This window comes from Leucoraja erinacea, chromosome 1, assembly GCF_028641065.1.
Source record: "Leucoraja erinacea ecotype New England chromosome 1, Leri_hhj_1, whole genome shotgun sequence".
Lineage (NCBI taxonomy): Eukaryota > Metazoa > Chordata > Chondrichthyes > Rajiformes > Rajidae > Leucoraja > Leucoraja erinaceus.
Window position 1 is genome coordinate 149414843 of NC_073377.1, and position 21318 is coordinate 149436160.

At 44.6% G+C, this 21318-nt stretch overlaps 1 protein-coding gene across 2 annotated transcripts in view; it reads left to right on the forward strand.

Annotated features, from left to right (window-relative positions):
* Nucleotides 1–1984: 1984 nt before the first annotated feature.
* ap1ar (adaptor related protein complex 1 associated regulatory protein) overlaps nucleotides 1985–21318 on the forward strand; it is a 75160-nt gene continuing 55826 nt past the window's right edge. The window contains exon 1 of one of the 2 annotated variants that reach the window (XM_055645591.1): nucleotides 1985–2338. In XM_055645591.1, coding sequence (XP_055501566.1) covers nucleotides 2205–2338 — 134 coding nt within the window. In that variant the 5' untranslated portion in view covers nucleotides 1985–2204. The remainder of the gene's footprint in view (nucleotides 2339–21318) is intronic. The other variant, XM_055645580.1, reaches the window with a different exon arrangement.

Below are 21318 nucleotides of genomic sequence, written 5' to 3' on the forward strand. Positions count from 1 at the left end.
TTGAATCCTGGCAAGATGTGTGTATCTTTTTGGGGTGGAACGATGTGTTCCTGTGTGGTATGAAGACCAACCATGTGTTCAGAACATTATAATGTCATCATGTGTATATAATGTGAGCCCCTTGCTATTATGTCTGAATAAAATGCACACATTCACGTTGCCTATCCACACCCTCCACAGATGCTGCCTGACCCACTGAGTTACTCCAGCACTTTGTGTTCCAGTCAATAGTCCAGCATCTGCAGTTCTTTGTGTCCACATACCTGCTGAGCAGGTTAGTGCCCATCAGCACCATCCAAGGTTCACACCAAGAGCATTACTCCACACGCTCCAACATTTCTCCCTGTCAGCAGCCCTGTGATACTAGTAAGTGCCCATTGTTTAAACCGTGCCTTAGTTAGCAATCGTCATCTTCCTTTATCTGCATGTTAAGAGACAAAAGGCTGAAGTAACTCAGCTGGTCAGGCAGTGTCTCTGGAGGCTGCCTGACCTGCTGAGTTACTCCAGCCTGTTGTGTCTTTTCTTGGTAAACCAGCATCTGTGGCTCCTTGTTTCTAGGCTTATCCATAGGGGGATTGCACGTAATGTCACTGGGTCATAGGGCTCGACACACGGAGCCGCTCAATCCATCTGGAGGACATCTGTCACTTCCGGTATATGTTATTAATGCTAGAAACGCGTACTTTCCTACCTGTTAAAAACCGCTAAAATGTTGAATCTTTGCGCTGAAAAAAATGTGGGAGTCGGGGTAAGTGTGAGAGACATGTCCCCAACTTCAGAATTCCAAAAGTGAAGCAAAATGAAGGTATAGAGAAGCGAGAACTGAAGGGAGAACAGCAGCTAAAGTGCTTGGTAAACATTGGCATTGCAGATATCGGAATTGAAAATATTGGGAATTATCGCGTTTGTCCACTGTATTTCATCAAGTAAGGCATTATTTGTGTTTTTTCTTGATTCCTTTGGTATCTAAAAATTCTCAGAGGTGATAAATCTGACTGTAATTTTTTCTTCAGGTGTGTTTTCATTTTGTATGTAAAACCCCACTTGAGAACCATGGGCGATTTAAAAAAATTACAGCCAGATTTATCACTTCTGAAACTTTTTAGATGCCAAGGGAATCAAGAAAAAACACAAATAATGCCTTAGTTGATGAAATGCAGTGAGCAAACGGCCAATGTTCGCCAAGCACTTTGGCTGTTGTTGTCCCTTCAGCTCTCGCTTCTATCTAATGTCATTTCTCCTCACTTTTGGAATTCTGAAGTAGGCTAACTGTCTCACACGCTTATCCCGATTAACATAATTATTTACAGCGCAAAAATGGACAATTTCAGCGGGTTTTAACGGGCCCACTGCGCTGGAAACAATGGTAAGTGCCTACCTGCAGTACATCGTGTGTACTCTACTTGGAGCAGCGTAACAACAGTACGGGTCATGGGTCGTGACCCGACTGCCGTGAAACCTCCCTATATGTTATTTGGAGTTGCAATGAATATCATTCTTGATTAGTACGGGTGTCAGAGGTTTTGGGGAGAAGGCAGGAGAATGTGGTTGGGAGGGAGAGATAGATCAGCCTTGATTGAATGGCGGAGTAGACTTGATGGGCCGAATGGCCTAATTCTGATCCTATCACTATGACCATGTTTGTAAAATTCTGGGGGAAATGCTAATCACCTGCACTTGAAAGTGCAAAAAAACTTGAGTGTTGAGAATTGTAAAAGTGAAAAGCTGAGAGAAGGGAACAGGGAGCAGTGAAAAGCAGTTGTTATTACTGCTCACCGCCGCCTGGGGGAGCGCTGGGCGCGATTCCAAAGATTGATTCCGAGCACCCTGGAGGCGAGAGGCAGCCGAGTGGGGAGTTGCGGCGCCACCCAGCGGCCAGGAGAGGGTAAAGCGGAGAGGGGGGGGAGGGAGTTGCGGCGCCACCTAGCGGCTTGGAGGAGGAGGAGGAGGAGGAGGAGGAGGGGGGGCGGGGTGACCAAGGAGACGTGGAACGTGGCCCGGGCCGGGCCTGCCGGAAGACGGCGCGTGAGCCAGTGATGGGCAGGCGCGTGCGGGAGTCCCGGGGATTGTGCTGCTGGTGTTGTTGTTGTTGCTGTTGCTGCTGGTGGAGGAGCTACTGCTACTGTTGCAACCCCCACCACTATCCGCCCGCCTCTGCATCTCATGCCCCGCTCTTATAGCCCCCGGGAGCATGGGCTTGTCCTATGGACCCGGGCTTGCTCTTCACTTTAGCCCTGTGTCTTGTTGGTGACCGAAGAGCATGTGCCATGGGCAACTGCTGGGTTCGGTGCATGCGGTTGTTCAGGAAGGAGGCCAACAGAATCCAGCGGGGCGGAGGGTGAGTCTTTTAATCTTTGTCCAGAGTGTTGCAAAATCATCTTTATTCAGGTGACGCTGTTTTAAAAAAAAAAAAACACCCGGCCAATGTGCGCACTGAGGTTTAATAGTTAAATTGTTTGGCGCTCGTCTATTTTTATTCCGGTTATCTCACGAAGACTTGCTACTTGACCTACTTGTTTGCAAAAATAATTCTTCAGTCTGAAGAAGGGGTTCGACCCGAAACGTTGCCTATTCCCTTCGTTCCATAGATGCTGCCTCACCCGCTGAGTTTCGTCAGCATTTTTGTCTACCTTCTACTTACAAAATAAAACCCTTTTTTTTGCACTGCTGATTTTTTGCCGTCATTTGCCGGTTAACATCTCTGAAACACTCCCCTCATTTAATTAGTTTCAATGTATCATGATGTCACTTTTCACAAAGAAGAGCTCGACGATAGAAATGTGCACAAAAAATGTCTTGGAGACTCTAATGTTCATAATTATTAATACTAGAAATGATTAGAAACTAAATACATGATTGTAGTCATTGGTTGTACAATCTTATTTTAATGTCACGTTTTTATTTCTAAAAATCTCACTCTTTGTAAAGTTGCTATGTGATTTCTTACATTCTCTTTTCAAGTGTGCGGATAGTATTTAAGAACGAGATATTTAATTGTGTGTTTTTCTACGTTTTAATGTGGTCCACCCTTTCAGGAATGAGGCGAATAATCAGTTGCCAAAAAAGTTTGAATTTGTATCAAGACTGAAAGGCAGAGAGTGCATTTAATTTACTGCTCTTAGATAATGGAAATGGTCTGATTGTTTTATCTCTCAAAGCTAAATTTGTGAAGAACAGTGTAACTGAACAAACCTGATATTAACGTTTATTCAGGAGTTTCAATGTCTGTATTGTAACACGATTTTGTTGTGGCTAAGTTACTGTCATCTCGATGTGGCATTAAGCAGTTTTGCACACTTCTGGGTGTGTTGATGAATGTCATCAATAATTTTTTTGCTCCATTTTCTTCAAGAACTTGTTTCCTTGCACTGTCGTCAGAGCACTAAACTTGCCCAACTGATGATAACATGTGGACATTGCATTATTACAAAATGAATGCGATTTTCTATCAAATTGGTTGGACAACAGGTGTTGGTCGCTTGCACCTTGCTAATGCTGAGGGAATATGGGACGTTATTTAAAGGGACAATCACTATAAACCTGTATTTACAGTCGGATGAACATTCTGCTTTAAATCAAGTCGAGTTTATTGTCATGTACACAAGTGTGGTGAGGTACAGGTAGAATTTGAGTTGCTGCAGTAGGATTAGGGATATGATCAAGAGCTTGATGGTTGTTGGAAAGTAGCTGTTCCTAAACCTGGTGGTGTGGGACTTCATGCTTCTTTATCTTCTACCCAACAGTAGCAGCGAGAAGAGGGCATGGCCCAGATGATGCCGATCTTTGATGATATGGCTGCTGCCTGGAGGCTGTGGCTTGCATCGATGCTTTCCATGGTAGGGAAGGCTGTGCTCGGTGCTAAATCAATTTCGGGTGGAGCCTGGGCTGAGTTCACCCAGCCTCTTTAGTCCTTGAACTATGGAATAATCATACCAGGCCAAGATGCAACCATTCAGGATACTTTTGACAGTGACATCTGCTGAAGTTTGACTGTTCAGTTTTATAATGAATTCCTGTAAACCTCTAAGAAAGTAGAAGTGCCAGTGAGTCATCTTTGTGATGACATCTTAAGTGCTGGGGCCATCCGACATGCTAGGTCATGATAGACTCAAAATGCTGGAGTAACTCATTGGGACAGGCAGCATCTCCAGAGAGAAGGAATGGGTGACATTCTCTCCAGAGATGCTGCGTGTGCTGCTGAGTTACTCCAGCATTTTGTGTCTATCTTCGGTTTAAACCAGCATCTGCAGTTCCTTCCTACACATTTAGACATTATCTACTCTTTCCACTATCGATAGACAAATGAAAGCTGGCACATGGTCTTACAACTTGTGTTGATGTTGAGCACTGAACCTTCTGTGCATCTTCACGTAAAGCTGTAAATAAAACTGCTTTCAAGGGCTCAATACCCAACTGCTTTTTCACCTAAGTTTAATGGGACATCATTGTCTTAAATACCTTTCTTGGTAGACCAACATCAATGCAGGTTATGCTTCCACAAGTTACCCCATTAACATTTGTCACCTTTATAAAAACACAAGTGGGAGCGTGGCCCTATTTCTGCACTGATGTCTTGCCAGACCTGAGTTTGCTGATCACTATTCATTGGCACACTGTACTCCGGCAGCTCCCAGGATCAGGCAACCTGGCTAAAAACATGCCTGCTTTGCAAGCTTCTCCAAAGTGCAGCCATTTGGAGACTGCACTCGTATTCTTGCAGATGTCCCTGGCAAACCCCTGGTTTAGTTTTTAGAGATGCAAAGTGGAAACGGGCCCACCGAGTCTGCACCGACCAATGATCACCCGTACACTAGTTCTATGTTAGATTAGTTTTGTATTCTGACACTTTATGGGCAGTGTACATAAGCCAATTAATCTACAAACCTGTACATCTTTGGAATGTACCCGGAGAAAACCCACGCGGCTACAGGGAGAATGTATAAACTCCGTACAGACCACCCGCAGTCAGGATTGAACCCAGGTCTCGGGCGCTGTTAGGCATCAACTCTACTGCTCTGCCACACTAGTCTGCAGGGTTTCTGTTAGGGCAATAATGTCCCAGTTTTCAGTGGGAAATGTTCTGCCTTTGTAGTGGATCAGTGTCGTGTATGAATTTTCACAGATTAACCACACTCTAGTTAATGGAAAAGCACTAGTGGTGTTGTGTGCTTTCACCTTAATGGGCTGTTGGAAGTTCAAGGGTAGGTGTGTGTGTCAGAGGAGCACTAGGTAATGCACCAGTGGTGAATATTTTTGTCAACAACTGTAAATGGGTGGTTGGCCCTCCATCAGTGGGCATAGCTATAAGGTGAGGGCGGGAAGAGTTTAATGGAAATTTGTGGGGCAAGTTGTTTTTCACACATAGTGGGGGCCTGGAAAACATTGCCAGGGGTGATGGTGGAGGCAGATATGATAGTGACATTTAAGATGCTTTTAGATAGGAAGTGCAGGGAATAGAGAGAGATGCATGATGTGCTGGCAGATATCAGTTCAGCTAGACACCATGTTCGGCACAATCAAAGTGGGCTGAAGGGCCCATTCCTGTGCTCATAGGGAGGTTGCACGAAACGTCACTGGGTCATAGGAGCCGCTAAATCCAACTGGAAGACATCCGTCACTTCCGGTATATGTTATTAATGCTAGAAACGCGTACTTTCCTACCTGTTAAAAACCGCCAAAATGTTGAATTTGTGCGCTGAAAAAAATTGTGGAAGTCGGGGTAAGTGTGAGAGACATGTACCCAACTTTAGAATTCAAAACGTGAAGCGAAATGAAGGTATAGAGAAGCGAGAACTGAAGGGACTACAGCAGCTAAAGTGCTTGGTAAACATTGAAAATATTGGGAATTATCGCGTTTGCTCACTGCATTTCATCAAGTAAGGCGTTATTTGTGTTTTTTCTTGCTTCCTTTCGTATCTAAAAATTCTCAGAAGTGATAAATCTGGCTGTAAAATTTTCTTCAGATGCATTTTCATTTTGTATGTAAAAACCCACGAGAACCATGGGCGATTTAAAAAAATTACAGCCAGATTTTTCACTTCTGCAACTTTTTAGATGCCAAAGGAATCAAGAAAAAACACAAATAATGCCAGTTGATGAAATGCAGTGAGCAAACGGCCAATGTTCGCCAAGCACTCTGGCTGTTGTTGACCCTTCAGCTCTCGTTTTTATCTACCGTCATTTCTCCTCACTTTTGGAATTCTGAAGTAGGCTGTCTCACACGCTTATCCCGTTTAACATAATTATTTACAGCGCAAAAATTGACAATTTCAGCGGGTTTTAACAGGCCCGCTAAGCTGGAAGCAACGGTAAGTGCTTACCTGCAGTACATCACGTGTAATCCATTTGGAGTAGCCTAGCAACAGTACGGGTCATGGGTCGTGACCCGACTGCCGTGAAACCTCCCTATTGTTCGAAGTTCTATGTTCTATGTGGACTCGGTGAAGGACCTGTTTCTGTACTGTATCTCTCTCTCTCTAACCTTGTGACTCTACTTGACAAGGAGGCATGGGATTGGGGATGTGCCAAGGGAATCTTTCCTTTTATTTGAGGTACAGCATTGACAATCCTAATTCCTTTGGGTCTCAAGTAGAAAAGACGTCCACCTTGCCGGTAGTGAGACCCACCTACCTTTTGAGGTCTGTGTCATTAACCATAGGAACATGCTTGATGCCTCAAATCCATGGAGCAGTGGAAACAAAATAATCCATGCTACTGATTGAATACTGGTGATGGTGTGTGCTTGTGGGCTGACTACGTTCGCAGCTGCTTGTCCAAATGCTGGCAGCATTGAGAAGCCCAACTCTTTTTATGCTTAATATTATTAATGCAAAATGAGGCCACACAAGGGAGTCTGAAGATGTTGTGTTTCAATCAAGGCTCATGCATTTCATCATGTTTTATAATTTTTTTAAACGGTATTAAGGAGCCATGTAATGATGCTTTAACATTTAAATTTTGGGTGTATGGAACAAGCTGCTTGCCAGATGAGGTGGTTGAGGCGGGGACTATCCCATCGTTTATGAAGCAGTTAGACTGGTACATGGATAGGACAGGTTTGGAGAGATATGGACCACACACAGGCAGGTGGGACGTTGGCCGGTGTGGGCAAATTGGGCCAAAAGGCGTTTCCACACTGACATATGACAATGACACACAAAATATGATGTGCACATGACAATGACACACAAAATATGATGTGCACAAATTATTGTTTGCTATACTCGAGTCATTCTGGCCAATGGCATATGGACTTTTCTTATTCACATTGCAATTTTCCACATCAGTTCATTTAAAAAAATCAATCCTATTAAATGACAACCTATTTTAGATAATTTTATGTTCATCAGTTCAATGATGCCACAGGATCCAACAATCGGATGTATTATATTTCTTATCTCTCTTTCCATGTCAGTCAACCTTGTGCATATATAGCACAGATTTGACTGTGGCTAAACCACTTCTTAGAAACAGAAAAATAGCAGGAATGGGCCATTTGGCCCTTCGAGCCAGCACTGCCATTCAATATGATTATGGCTAATTATCTAAAATCAGTACCCTGTTCTTTTTCTCCATATCCTTTGATTTTGTCAGTCCTAAGAGCTAACTCCCTCTTGAAAGCATCCAGTGAATTTGCCTCCACTGCCTTCTTTGGCAGAGAATTCCACTCTGTGGCAGAGAATTATTCACTGTGTCTGCCTGGTCTGATGTTTCCATTGCCCAAGAGACAAAAAACGTGTCTATTATTGCCAGGAATCCTCTGTGAACTTGCCTGTTGGGAGTCTACTTGGTCTCGACACATGCTGTATAATTGAAGTCTAGTTATTTACACTAGAGAGAGCCAGAGTGAATAGGCTCAGATTAAGGTGGGTGAGGAATAGGAGGCTGCCTTGGAGAGCATGTAAAGTAGATGGGCAAAAAAAAACAACTAGTAGACGGAGTATAATCTGGGGAATATGAGACTGATTCCCTAAAGAGGACGTGGGCTTGAGTTAAAATGGTATACACAGAATGCTGGAGTAAATCAGCGGGTCAGGTAGCATCCCTGGAGAAAATGAATAGGTGACGTTTCAAGTCGGGACTGAAGGAGGGTCCTGATCCGGAACGTCACCTGTCTATTCTCTCCAGAGATGCCGCCTGACCTGCTGAGTTACTCCAGCGTTTTACGTCTTTCTTTGCTATAAACCAGCATCTGCAGTTCCTTTTCCTATTTTGTACAAAATGGTGCTGTGAGGGAGCTGGGTAACCTTGTACATGAAATGCAGAGTCAGCATGTCCGGCGGGGTATCAAATAATGAGGCAAGTAAATGGAATCGCAGAACAGAACCAGAAGGGTCCTGACCTGGAATGTCACCTATCCATGTTCTCCATCAATGTTGTCTGTCCTGCCGAGCTACTCCAGCATCTTGCATTTTTCTTTCCTATAAACCAGCATCTTTGTATCTTTTTAAGGTAAACAGAATTTTGGACTTGTTGAAAACAAAATGCAGTATAAAATTAGCCTGTGTTTAGTACAACTTTGGGTTCCATGCTGGAATAATACATGCCGCAGTTTTGATTTTTATATTGAAGGAGGGTGTATTTCCATTGAAGGCGAATCAGAAAAGGATGATTAAGACCGATGCGACAGAGGTTTACCTGCATCTCCTCCAACCTCATCTATTGCATCCGCTGCTCTAGATGTCAGCAGATCTATATATCGGTGAGACCAAGCGGAGGTTGGGCGATCGTTTTGCCGAACACCTCCGCTAAGTCCGCAATAACCAACCTGACCTCCTGGTAGCACTTCAACTCCCCCTCCCACTCCGTATCCGACCTCTCTGTCCTGGGTCTCCTCCATGGCCAGAGCAAGCAACACCGGAAATTGGAGGAACAGCACCTGATATTCCGCTTGGGGAGTCTGCATCCTGGGGGCATGAACATTGAATTCTCCCAATTTTGTTAGTCCTTGCTGTCTCCTCCCCTTCCTCAGCCCTCCTGCTGTCTCCTCCCATCTCCCAGCCTTCGGGCTCTTCCTCCTTTTTCCTTTCTTCTCCCCGCTCCCCCCATCCCCCATCAGTCTGAAGAAGGGTTTCGGCCCGAAACGTTGCATATTTCCTTCGCTCCATAGATGCTGCTGCACCCACTGAGTTTCTCCAGCTTTTTTGTGTACCTTTGATTTTCCAGCATCTGCAGTTCCTTCTTAAATAAAAAGGATGATTAAGACATTGTCTTCTGATGAAAAACGGGGTCTGTAGTTGTTGAAATTGTAAGAATGAGTGGTGATCCATGGTGAAACATATGATGAGTAAATTTGCAGATGATGCAATAATTGAGGATGCTGTGAACATTGATGAGGGTCGTCTCAAGTTACTGAAAGATTGATCAACTGGTAAATCGAGCGGAGCTATATCAGATGGAATTTAATCCAGGTGCATGTAAACACAATGAGTGGTAGGACCCTAGAGTGCATCGAGGAACAGCAGTGCCTTGGTATAAAAACCCAATGATCCCTGAAGGTTGCAGCACAAGTAGACAGTATGGTAAAGAACGTACACAAGATGGTAATCTGCATGAACAAAGGGAAACAATGGTGATGTGGGGAACTTGTGGTACAGATTTGTAAAACATTGGTGAGACCACAACTTTTTGGAAGCCACAGCACGAAAAGGATGTAATTGCTCTGGAGTGGGTGCAGAGGAGATTCACCAGGATGTTACTTAAAGTGTCAAGAGTGTTCAGTTGTCATATGTACCAAAACGGAATCATGAAATTCTTACTTGCAACAGCAAAATAGGTCTCTAGATGCAGTGCTCAATGGATAACATAATCAAAAACTAAACAGTAAGTTCATTATATTAAAAAAACCCCGATATTAGTAAAAACAAAAGCCCGAAATCCCTGGTGCAGCCAAGGTGGTTTGAAATTTAGTTGACAATTCTAGTGTTTAATAGCCTGATGCTTGTTGGGAAGAAGCTGTTCCTGATCCTGGAGGTCACATTTTTTGGATTCCATTGGACCATTGTTGGTTCCACCTTTCCTGAGTCGTCGATGCATGGTTTGCTTTGTTCTGCACCTTTCCATAACTCTAGTGTTCCCCTCCCTGTCCCTCAGTCTTAAGAAGTGTCCTTGAAGGTCGAGTCGCAGGTGGATAAGGCGGTCAAAAGCGCTTTCATCAGTCAGAGTATTGAATATAGAAGTTGGGAGGTCATGTTGCAGTTGTATATACGTTAGTGAGACCACATTTAGAATATTGTGTTCAATTCTGGTCACCATGTTATAGATACAATCTGCGCATGCGCAGTTTCCACGATTTAAAAAAAAAAGCCGACTGACAGCTTACCAAGGAGAGAACAATCTGCGCATGCACGGTTTTCAAGATTTTTAAAAGCCACTGCCTACTCATGGCACCTTCTTCAGACAGTCAGGGAGAGGGAAAGAAGAGATCTGTGAAGGTACATAGAACAACAAATGAATGAAAGATATGCAAAAGAACAAATCAAGTCCAGCAATGATGATCAAGGAAAGGTGAAGTCCCCAATGGTCTATTGATGACTGTGGGGAATGTGATAATGAGTGATATAAGTGATTCTAAGTAAGTAAGTTTATTGGCCAAGTATTCACATACAAGGAATTTGCCTTGGTGCTTCGCCCACAAGTAACAACATGCAATACAGTGACAGTTACAAATGACTCGGAAAACACTTAACATTACTAATAATAAAAGATTAATGATAAAACACCATTGATCAAGGATGTGAACCAGCAAAATACCAGATTAAAGGGAGGCTACAGATTTTTGGATGTTGAGTAGAGCAATTACTCGTGGATGAAAACTATGGCAGGCTATGGCAGCTTTGACAGTCCGGAGTCGCCTTCCAGAGGGAAGTGATTCAAAGAATTTGTGGCCAGGGTGAGAGGGGTCAGAGATGATCTTGCCCGCTTGCTTCCTGGCCCTTGCAGTGTACAGTTCATCAATGGAGGGAAGGTGGCAGCCAATAACTTTATCTGCTAATCGGACGATTCGCTGCAGCATCCAGGTGTCGGGCTTGGTGGCTGAGCCAAACCAGACTGTGGACACCACAAACACTGGTGGACTCAGCAGGACAACAGTGAATCTAGTATGATGACTAGGGAATGGGAGGGATGGAGAGAGTGGATGCAACTTGAAATTAGAGAAATCACTGTTCATGCTACTGGGTTGTAAGCTGCCCAAGTGAAATGATGCGCTGTTCCTCCAATTTACGTTTGGTCTCACTCTGAAAGTGGAGGAGGCCCAGGACAGAAAGGTCAGTGTAGTGGCAGCACTTGGTGATGTTTCTGGTCAATTACTTTTCTTCAGAACTGCGTTCTCTGACAGAAGCTGCCTGATGCTGAGTATTTTCAGTGTTTTCTGTTTTAATTTTGCATCTCCAGCAATCAACTACCTGGGGAATGGTTGGCTGTCAAGAATTGTAGGCTGTTGTTTAAACTGAATACACTGAAGCTCATAGTGTTAAACCCCTGTTCCGAGGTACGAGTTCATTCCAAGAGCTCTCCTGAGTTTGCCCTGATTCGAACTCGGAGATTTAAGGTAATGGCCACTCGTCGGTACTCGGGACTCTCGTGGACATATTTCAGCATTGAAAAATCTTCACGAGTCTTCCCGTGCTTACCTGCCGTTAGCAAGTCTTGCCGAGAACCTGTCATTAGCGTTACGAGCCGCTAAGAGACATCCCCGAGCTCCGACGTACCCGCTACGTTCAATTTCTGTGCTTACCACGAGTTTGATTTTTTTAAAGCCGGGAGAGCTCTTGGAATGAACCGTGGGACAGGGCTTACTTGGAGGGTACCTGTGGTTTAGTTTAATTTATTTAGTTTATTGTCACGTGTACCGAGGTACAGTGAAAAGCCTTTGTTGCGTGCAGACCAGTCAGCGGAAAGACAATACATGTACATACAAGGTCATATGCTGAGAGAATGGAGCAGCTGGGCTTGTACACTCTGGAGTTTAGGATGAGAGGGGATCTCATTGAAACATATAAGATTGTTACGGGCTTGGACATGCTAGAGGCAGGAAACATGTTCCCGATGTTGGGGGAGTCCAGAACCAGGGGCCGCAGTTTAAGAATAAGGAGTAAGCCATTTAGAACGGAGACGAGGAAACATTTTTTCTCACGGAGTGGTGAGTCTGTGGAGTTCTCTGCCTCAGAGGGCGATGGAGGCAGGTTCTTTGGATGCTTTCAAGAGAGCTAGATAGGGTTCTTAAAAATAGCGGAGTCAGGGGATATCGGGAGAAGGCAGGAACGGGGTACTGATTGGGGATGATCAGCCATGATCACATTGAATGGCGGTGCTGGCTCGAAGGGCCGAATGTCCTACTCCTGTAGCTTTTGTCTATTGTCTACATGATTCCAGTCAATCTATTTACAGCTTACAGATACATGATGGGGGAATGCCGTTTAGTGCAAGGTAAAGCCGGAATTGTGAGATGCAATACACAGTGCAGTTGTAGGAAATCTGAAGGAATGAAAAGATGCTGAAAGTACTCAGTAGAGCAAGCAGCATCTGATGAAGGGCCTGAAATGTTAACCTTCTTGATGTCGTCCTGCCTATGCTGCCTGAACTGATGTTTACCTCCAGTGTTATCTGCTGTTATTTTAGGGCAATGGGAAAGGCCGGCAGGTCAGGTCACGGCTGCGAAGAGCAAAAAACATAGTCTTGTTCGAACTGGCCGGTAGCAGAAAAGTTTAAAAAAGTGCAGATGTTCAAAATCTGAAACAAAAATTCGAAACAAAAGGAAGTGCATGTGAATCGCTGTGCATCACAGTCGTAGAATGCAGAAATAGGCCCTTCGGCCCAACTTGCCCACACCGACCAACATGCCTCATTAGTCCCATCTAAGGGTATAACGTTTGGAAACATAGAAAATAGGTGCAGGAGTAGGCCATTCGGTCCTTCGAGCCTGCACTGCCATTCAATATGATCATGACTGATCATCCAACTCAGTATCCCGTACCTGCCTTCTCTCCATTCCCCCTGAGCCCTTTAGCCACAAGGGCCACACCTAACTCCTTCTTAAATATAGCCAATGAACTGGCCTCAACTACCTTCTGTGCAAGGTAAAGCCAGTAAAGTCCGATCATAGATAGTCCGAAGGTCACCGATGAGGTAGATGGTAGTTCAGGACTGCATTTTAGTTATGGTATGATGATTCAGTTACCTGATAACAGCTGGTGGTACACAGATGCACATTGGCCTTTACGGGGTGGTGAGTTTGGAGAGGTGTCAAGATAGGCTAGGTTTGGTGAGTAACTGCAGTCCACCCTGTAGATGGTCTCCTAATTTGAGGAAGGACATTCTTGCTATTGAGGGAGTGCAGCGTAGGTTCACCAGATTAATTCCCGGGATGGCAGCATTGACTTATGATGAAAGAATGGATCGACTGAGCTTGTATTCAATGGAATTTGGAAGGATGAGAGGGGATCTTATAGAAACGTATAAAGAAACATATAAAATCATTAAGGGATTGGACAGGCTAGATGCAGAATTTTTTTTTCCCATATGTTGGGGGAGTCCAGAACCAGGTTTCTCAGTTTAAGAATGAGGGGTAGGCCATTTAGTTTTGAGATGAGGAAAAACTTTTTCACTCAAGAGTTGTGAATCTGTGGAATTCTCTGCCGCAGAAGGCAGTGGAGGCCAATGCAGGTGCAGGTTAACCGGTGTATGTTCACCAGGTTAATCCCCAGGATGGTGGGACTGACATTTGATGAAAGAATGGGTTGACTGGGCTTGTAATCACTGGAATTTAGAAGGCTGAGAGGGGACCTTATAGAAACATATTAAATTCTTAAAGGATTGGACAGGCTAGATGCAGGAAAATTTTTCTTGATGTTGGGGGAGTCCAGAACCAGGGGTCACAGTTTAAGAATAAGTGGTAGGCCATTTAGGACTGAGATGAGAAAAAACATTTTCACGCAGAGAGTTCTGAATTTGTGGAATACTCTTCCACAGAAGGCAGCAGGGCCGTGGAGTCAGAGCAATTTTGGTGCTGTCGGAGTCGGTAAAAATGTCCCGACTCCGACCCCAACATAAATTTCAGAGACAACGTAAATAGGAAAAAACATACCGCACACTTTATTTCCACTCTAGAGAATGAGAAATCGCATTGGTGCTGCCATCTGGTGGCAGAACGATGAGAAACAAAACGTAAACAAACGCCATCAACAGCTGATTTCCCTCCGCCTTCTACTGAGTGAACATGTCTGGATAATTTTATTTTTTCAAGAATAAACAATTCAAAAGCCCCAGTGGCATAGCTACAGCCAGTAGACTCAAAACTTTAAGGACATGGGTTTAAAAGTAGCCTGATGATTCATGTAGTTCTTATGAAATGCTATCTTGTGTAATGCAAATAATTCTAAATCATAGCAGATTTAGAATTATTATACCTAGGGATCAGAGTCTGTCGAATACGTTAGAAATCAAGTAGTCTGAGTCGGGTGATTTGGGTATTGACTCCACAGCCCTGGAAGGCAGTGGAGGCCAATTCACTGGATGTTTTCAAGAGAGCGTTAGATATAGCTCTTTGGGCTAATGGAATCAAGGGATATGGGGTGAAAGCAGGAACGGGATACTGATCTTGGATGGTTGGCCATGATCATATTGAATGGTGGTGCTGGCTGAAGAGCGGAATGGCTTATTCCTGCACCTATTTTCTATGTCTATGTTTCTATGGTACACAGTGTAATTACAGTACCTGTAACGTGCCTTATAATTCTGTTCCTCTGTCATGTCCTTTGTTGCTGCTATTACCATATAACAATTACAGCACGGAAACAGGCCATCTCGACCCTTCTAGTCCGTGCCGAACACGTATTCTCCCCATGTCCCATATACCTGCGCTCAGACCATAACCCTCCATTCCTTTCCCGTCCATATAACTATCCAATTTATTTTTAAATTATAAAAACAAACCTGCCTCCACCACCTTCACTGGAAGCTCATTCCACACAGCCACCACTCTCTGAGTAAAGAAGTTCCCCCTCATGTTACCCCTAAACTTCTGTCCCTTAATTCTCAAGTCATGTCCCCTTGTTTGAATCTTCCCTACTCTCAGTGGGAAAAGCTTATCCACGTCAACTCTGTGTATCCCTCTCATCATTTTAAAGACCTCTATCAAGTCCCCCCTTAACCTTCTGCGCTCCAAAGAATAAAGCCCTAACTTGTTCAACCTTTCTCTGTAACTTAGTTGCTGAAACCCAGGCAACATTCTAGTAAATCTCCTCTGTACTCTCTCTATTTTGTTGACATCCTTCCTATAATTAGGCGACCAAAATTGTACACCATACTCCAGAATTGGCCTCACCAATGCCTTGTACAATTTTAACATTACATCCCAACTTCTATACTCAATGCTCTGATTTATAAAGGCCAGCACACCAAAAGCTTTCTTTACCACCCTATCTACATGAGATTTCACTTTCAGGAAACTGTGCACAGTTATTCCCAGATCCCTCTGTTCACCTGCATTCTTCAATTCCCTACCATTTACCATGTACATCCTATTTTGATTTGTCCTGCCAAGATGTAGCACCTCACACTTATCAGCATTAAACTCCATCTGCCATCTTTCAGCCCACTCTTCCAACTGGCATAAATCTCTCTGTAGACTTTGAAAATCTACTTAATTATCCACAACACCACCTATCTTAGTATCATCTGCATACTTACTAATCCAATTTACCACATCATCATCCAGATCATTGATGTACATGACAAACAACAGTGGACCCAACACAGATCCCTGTGGCACCGGACTAGTCACTGGCCTCCAACCTGACAAACAACCATCCACCATTACTCTCTGGCATCTCCCATTCAGCCACTGTTGAATCCATCTTGCTACTCCACCATTAATACCCAACAATTGAACCTTCTTAACCAACCTTCCGTGAGGAACCTTATCAAAGGCCTTACTGAAGTCCATATATACAACATCCACTGTTTTACCCTCATCAATTTCCCGAGTAACCTCTTAAAAAAATTCAAGAAGATTAGTCAAACATGACCTTTTAGGCACAAATCCATGTTGACTGTTCCTAATCAGACCCTGTTTATCCAGATGCTTATATATATTATCTCTAAGTATCCTTTCCATTAATTTGCCCACCACTGACGTCAAACTAACAGGTCTATAATTGCTAGGTTTACTCGTAGACCCCTTTTTAAACAATGGAACAACATGCGCAGTACGCCAATCCTCCGGCACTATTCCCGTTTCTAATGACATTTGAAATATTTCTGTCATAGCCCCTGCTATTTCTACACTAACTTCCCTCAATGTCCTAGGGAATATCCTATCCGGACCTGGAGACTTATCCACTTTTATATTTCTCAAAAGTGTCAGTACTTCCTCTTCTTTGAATCTCATAGTTTCCATAGCTACTCTACTTGTTTCCCTTACCTCACATAATTCAATATCCTTCTCCTTGGTGAATACAGAAGAAAAGAAATTGTTCAATATCTCCCCCATCTCTTTTGGCTCTGCAGATAGCTGTCCACTCTGACTCTCTAATGGACCAATTTTATCCCTAGTTATCCTTTTGCTATTAATATAGCTGTAGAATCCCTTTGGATTTACTTTCACCTTACTTGCCAAAGCAACCTCGTATCTTCTTTTAGCTTTTCTAATATATTTCTTAAGATTCTTTTTACATTCTTTATACTCCTCAAGCACCTCATTTACTCCGCTGCCTATAATTATTGTAGATCTCTCTCTTTTTCCGAACCGTGTCCAATTTCCCTTGAAAACCATGGCTCTTTCCAATTTTTACCATTTCCTTTCAACCGAACAGGGACATAAAGATTCTGTACTTTAAAATTTCACCTTTAAATGTCCTTCATTTCTCTTCCACATCTTTCCCATAAAACAAACTGTCCCAATTTATTCCTTTTAAATCCTTTCGCATCTCCTCAAAGTTAGCCTTTCTCCAATCAAAAATCTCAACCCTAGGTCCAGTTCTGACCCTCTCCATAATTATATTGAAACTAATGGTATTGTGATCACTGGTCCCGAACTGTTCCCCAACGCATACGTCTGCCACCTGACCCGTCTCATTTCGTAACGGGGGTCCAGCACCGCCCCTTCTCTAGTAGGTACTTCTATGTATTGCTGTAAAAAACTATCCTGCACACATTTTACAAACTCCAACCCATCCAGCCCATTTACAGAATGTGTTTCCCAGTCTATGTGTGGAAAATTGAAATCTCCCACAATCACTACCTTGTGCTTACTACTAATATCTGCGATCTCCTTACATATTTGCTCTTCCAATTCTCGCTCCCCATTTGGCGGTCTATAATACACCCCTACAAGTGTTGCTACCCCTTTCCCATTTCTTAGTTCCACCCAAATAGCCTCCCTAGACGAGCCCTCTAATCTATCCTGCCAAAGCACTGCTGTAATATCTTCCCTGATAAGCAATGCAACACCTCTACCTCTTGCCCCTCCAATTCTATCACACCTGAAGCAACAAAATCCTGGAATATTTAGTTTCCAATCACAGCCCTCCTGCAACCATGTTTCACTGATCGCCACAACATCATACTTTCAGGTGTCAATCCAGGCTCCAAGTTCATCCACCTTTCTTACAATGCTCCTAGCATTAAAATGTACACACTTAAGAAACCCATCCTCTCTTATTCTCTGTTTATTGTCTTTTTCTTCTCTCTCCCCTACATTTTGGGTCAGAGTGCTACCATTCTCTGCCTCCTGCCTCACACACTGACTGCTAGCTTTCCCAATTTGAGTCCCTCCCCCCCAACCATACTAGTTTAAAGTCTCCCCAGTAGCCTTTGCAAATCTCCCCGCCAAGATATTGGTCCCCCTCGAGTTCAAGTGCAACCTGTCCTTTCTGTACAGGTCGCACCTTCCCCAAAAGAGGTCCCAATGATCCAGAAACTTGAATCCATACCCACTGCACCAGTCCCCCATCCACTCATTTATCCTCCACCTCGCTCCATTCCTACTCTCACTGTCGCGTGGCACAGGCAGTAATCCTGAGATTGTTACCTTTGCAGTCCTTCTCCTTAACTATCTACCTAACTCCCTAAATTCTTCTTTCAGGACCTCTTCTCTTGTTTTACCTATGTCGTTGGTACCTATATGTACCACAACCTCAGGCTCCTCTCCCTCCCATTTCAGGATTTCTTGGACCCGTTCAGACACATCCCTGACCCTGGCACCAGGGAGGCAAACTACCATCAGGGTCTCCTGTCTGCGTCCACAGAATCGCCTGTCCGACCCCCTGACTATAGAGTCCCCTATTACAATTGCCCTCCTCTTCTTTTCCTTACCCTTCTGAGCAACAGGACCGGTCTTTGTGCCAGAGGCCCGGCCACTGTCGCAGCCTCCAGGTAGGCTGTCTCCCCCACCCTTACTCAAACATGAGTACTTATTTTCAAGGTGTACAGCCACCGGGGTACTCACCAGTCCCTGCCTCTGCCCATTGCCCTTCCTAACTGTGACCCAGTTTTCTGTCTCCCGTGGTCTTGGAGTGACCACCTCCCTGTAACTCCTTTCTATGACCTCCTCGCTCTCCCTGAGCAGACAGAGGTCATCGAGTTGCTGCTCCAGGTCCCTAACACGGTCCCTTAGGAGCTCCATCTCGACACACCTGGCGCAGATGTGGACGTCTGGAGGGCACTCAGACTCCATGACCTCCCACATCTGACATCCAGAACCGTAAACTGCCCTCATTTCCCCCCTTATCCAAATACAATAAAGCCTTACCCGGGATACAAGCTGCTTCCTCTAGTCCGTTCGACCAATGAGAGGCTTCCACCAGACTCCTTAATTTGAAGTGTGATCTGCGAATGGAACGTTGCAGATTTTGGCTCCTCCCTCTGTAACGGCTCCTGGGCCTTAACTCCCAGAATCCTTAACCTGAAAGCAGAAATGTAAACCCGGGGTTGCACCCAATCAGCTGCTTCCTCTGGTCCTCTTCCACCAATCAGAGGCTTCCACCAGACTCCTTCTCTGGAAGTGAGATGGAACGCTGCAGATTTGGGTACACTCACAGCTCCAGGTAACTCCTCCTCTCACCAACGGCTCCCCGGGCCTCTGTTGGCCGTTACATGCGACTAAACAAGTGGTGAATATTCCATCACATTCCCAACATGTGCTTCCCAGATGAGGGAAAGGCTTTGGTTGTCAGAAAGTGAATGGCTTGCCACAGATTCTCATCCTCTGAACAATCATGATATCAGCAAACCAATATCGCCGTAAAGAGTACAGCTCCATCCAAGACCGCAAGTAATTGCAGAGAATTGTGGGCACAGCCCAGCCAATCACCCAAACCAAACTCCCTTCCATTGACTCAATTTATACTTCACACTGCCTCAGCAAGGCCATCAGCATGATCAGGGATGAGTCGTACCCTGGCCACTCTCTCTTCTCCCCTCTCCCATCGGGCAAAAGGTATAGAAGTGTGAAAACGCACACCTCGAGATTCGGGGACAACTTTTTCCCAGCTGTTATCAGGCAATTGAATCATCCTGCTACAACTAGAGAGAGGTGTCCTGAACTACTATCTACCTCAATGGTGACCATCGGACTATCTTTGATCGGACATTACTGGCTTTATCTTGCTCTAATCGTTATTCCCGTATGTATGTGTACACTACGGGAATGACTTAATTAGCGCGCAACAAAGGGTTTTCACTGTAACTCGGTACACAGGACACTAAACTAAACACACCTTGTTGTAAATCGCAAGTTGAGGAATCTAGCGCATAGATCTTGAAATGTGGAAGCCCTGGAGTTGTTGAGACTCTGCCAGATATTTGCTGGAGCACCTGCTCTTGAGCCCTACAGCCCTACACTGACCTGGTATAGTAGGATCCATGAACCAGTTTGTTCGAACCACAATTTTACAGATGCAATAGATAAAGAGAAGAATTGTTCCTCTGCCGGTGAATATAACAAATAAACATCCTTGACTCTTGATGTGTAGGAAGGAACTGCAGATGCTGGTTTACACAGAAGATAGACACAAAATGCTGGAGTAACTCAGCGGGTCAGGCAGCTTCTCTGGAGAGAAAGGTGACGTTTCGGGTTGAGACACTTCTTCAGACCTGAAACATCACCCATTCCTTCTATCCAGAGATGCTGCCTGCCCTGCTGAGTTACTCCAGCTTTTTGTATCGAGCTTGACTTGATGTACAGGTTGTTCTGCTGTAATGTGTTTCTGTATTGAATGTAAACAGTTGATGAATTAGGGAACACTATTTGTATTGTGCTGGCAAAATTGGTTATAACAGTATTGGGAGCAGATAAAAGTAATATTGCAAAAAAGTGTCAAGGGGTAAAAAAATTGTTTCTGTGCAGCAATCGGATACCATTGTCAAGAACAGAGTCTGTCAGTTTCACCTTGAGTGATCATTGAAATTGACAACCCATGGCAACTATTTTCTCTTGTCCAACCATGCTCTGTTAAACAATGTAACATATAGCCTTTAGTATGTTTAGCTTGCGTGATAAAATTAAAATGCATTTAAAGCAATTGAAAATGCCTCATGTTTTACTAGTACAGGTGCACAACCTTTTATCCGAAGATCCAAATAACGAAAACCTCCGAATAGCGGACATTTTTTCAGTCCTTGAAGAAAGGTCCTTGAAAACGTTCACCGAGGGCGGCCCGCAGAGGTGACAGCGGAACCTCCGCTTGGTCCTCGAAGAAAGGGGAACTAAATCCCCATTCATAAAAGAGGTGAGGGTATATTGCGCGGGAGGGTTAATAATTGACAATATGCTGCTGCCTGCTCGCTGAGTTAAAAAGTTCCCACGGGAGACTCGCGATACACAGTGTATCGTGAGTCTTGCGTGGGAACTTTTTAACTCAGGGAGCAGCAGATTGTCGTTCCCTTCAGTTTCACCCCACCTACACCCCTCTGCTTCCCGGCCATGTGTGTGACCCCTTCCCTCCCCTCTCCAACTCCCCGCCCATTGCACCGGCGCAGGGGCTTTGCACTGTCTTCACGTCGGCGATGCCAGCATACTGTGTCAGTCACCGGAGATGTCAGGACCAACGGGACACCGACCCCCAGGCCCATTGCAAGCACGGAGATCCCAGAGACCCACAGCCAGCAGCAGCCCAGCCCCGTTCCAACTCCAGAGGAAAACTGCAAACTGGCCGGAGACATCAGGACCACCAGAAGCCGCTCCCCGATGGGCCGCTATGGCGACAAGTGGCAGTTCGCCCACAGCCCGAGCTGCGCCCCCTCGTCGGGACACCGACCCCCAGGCCCACTGCAAGCACGGAGATTCCAGATCAGCAACTCCAGCCCAGCCCCGATCCA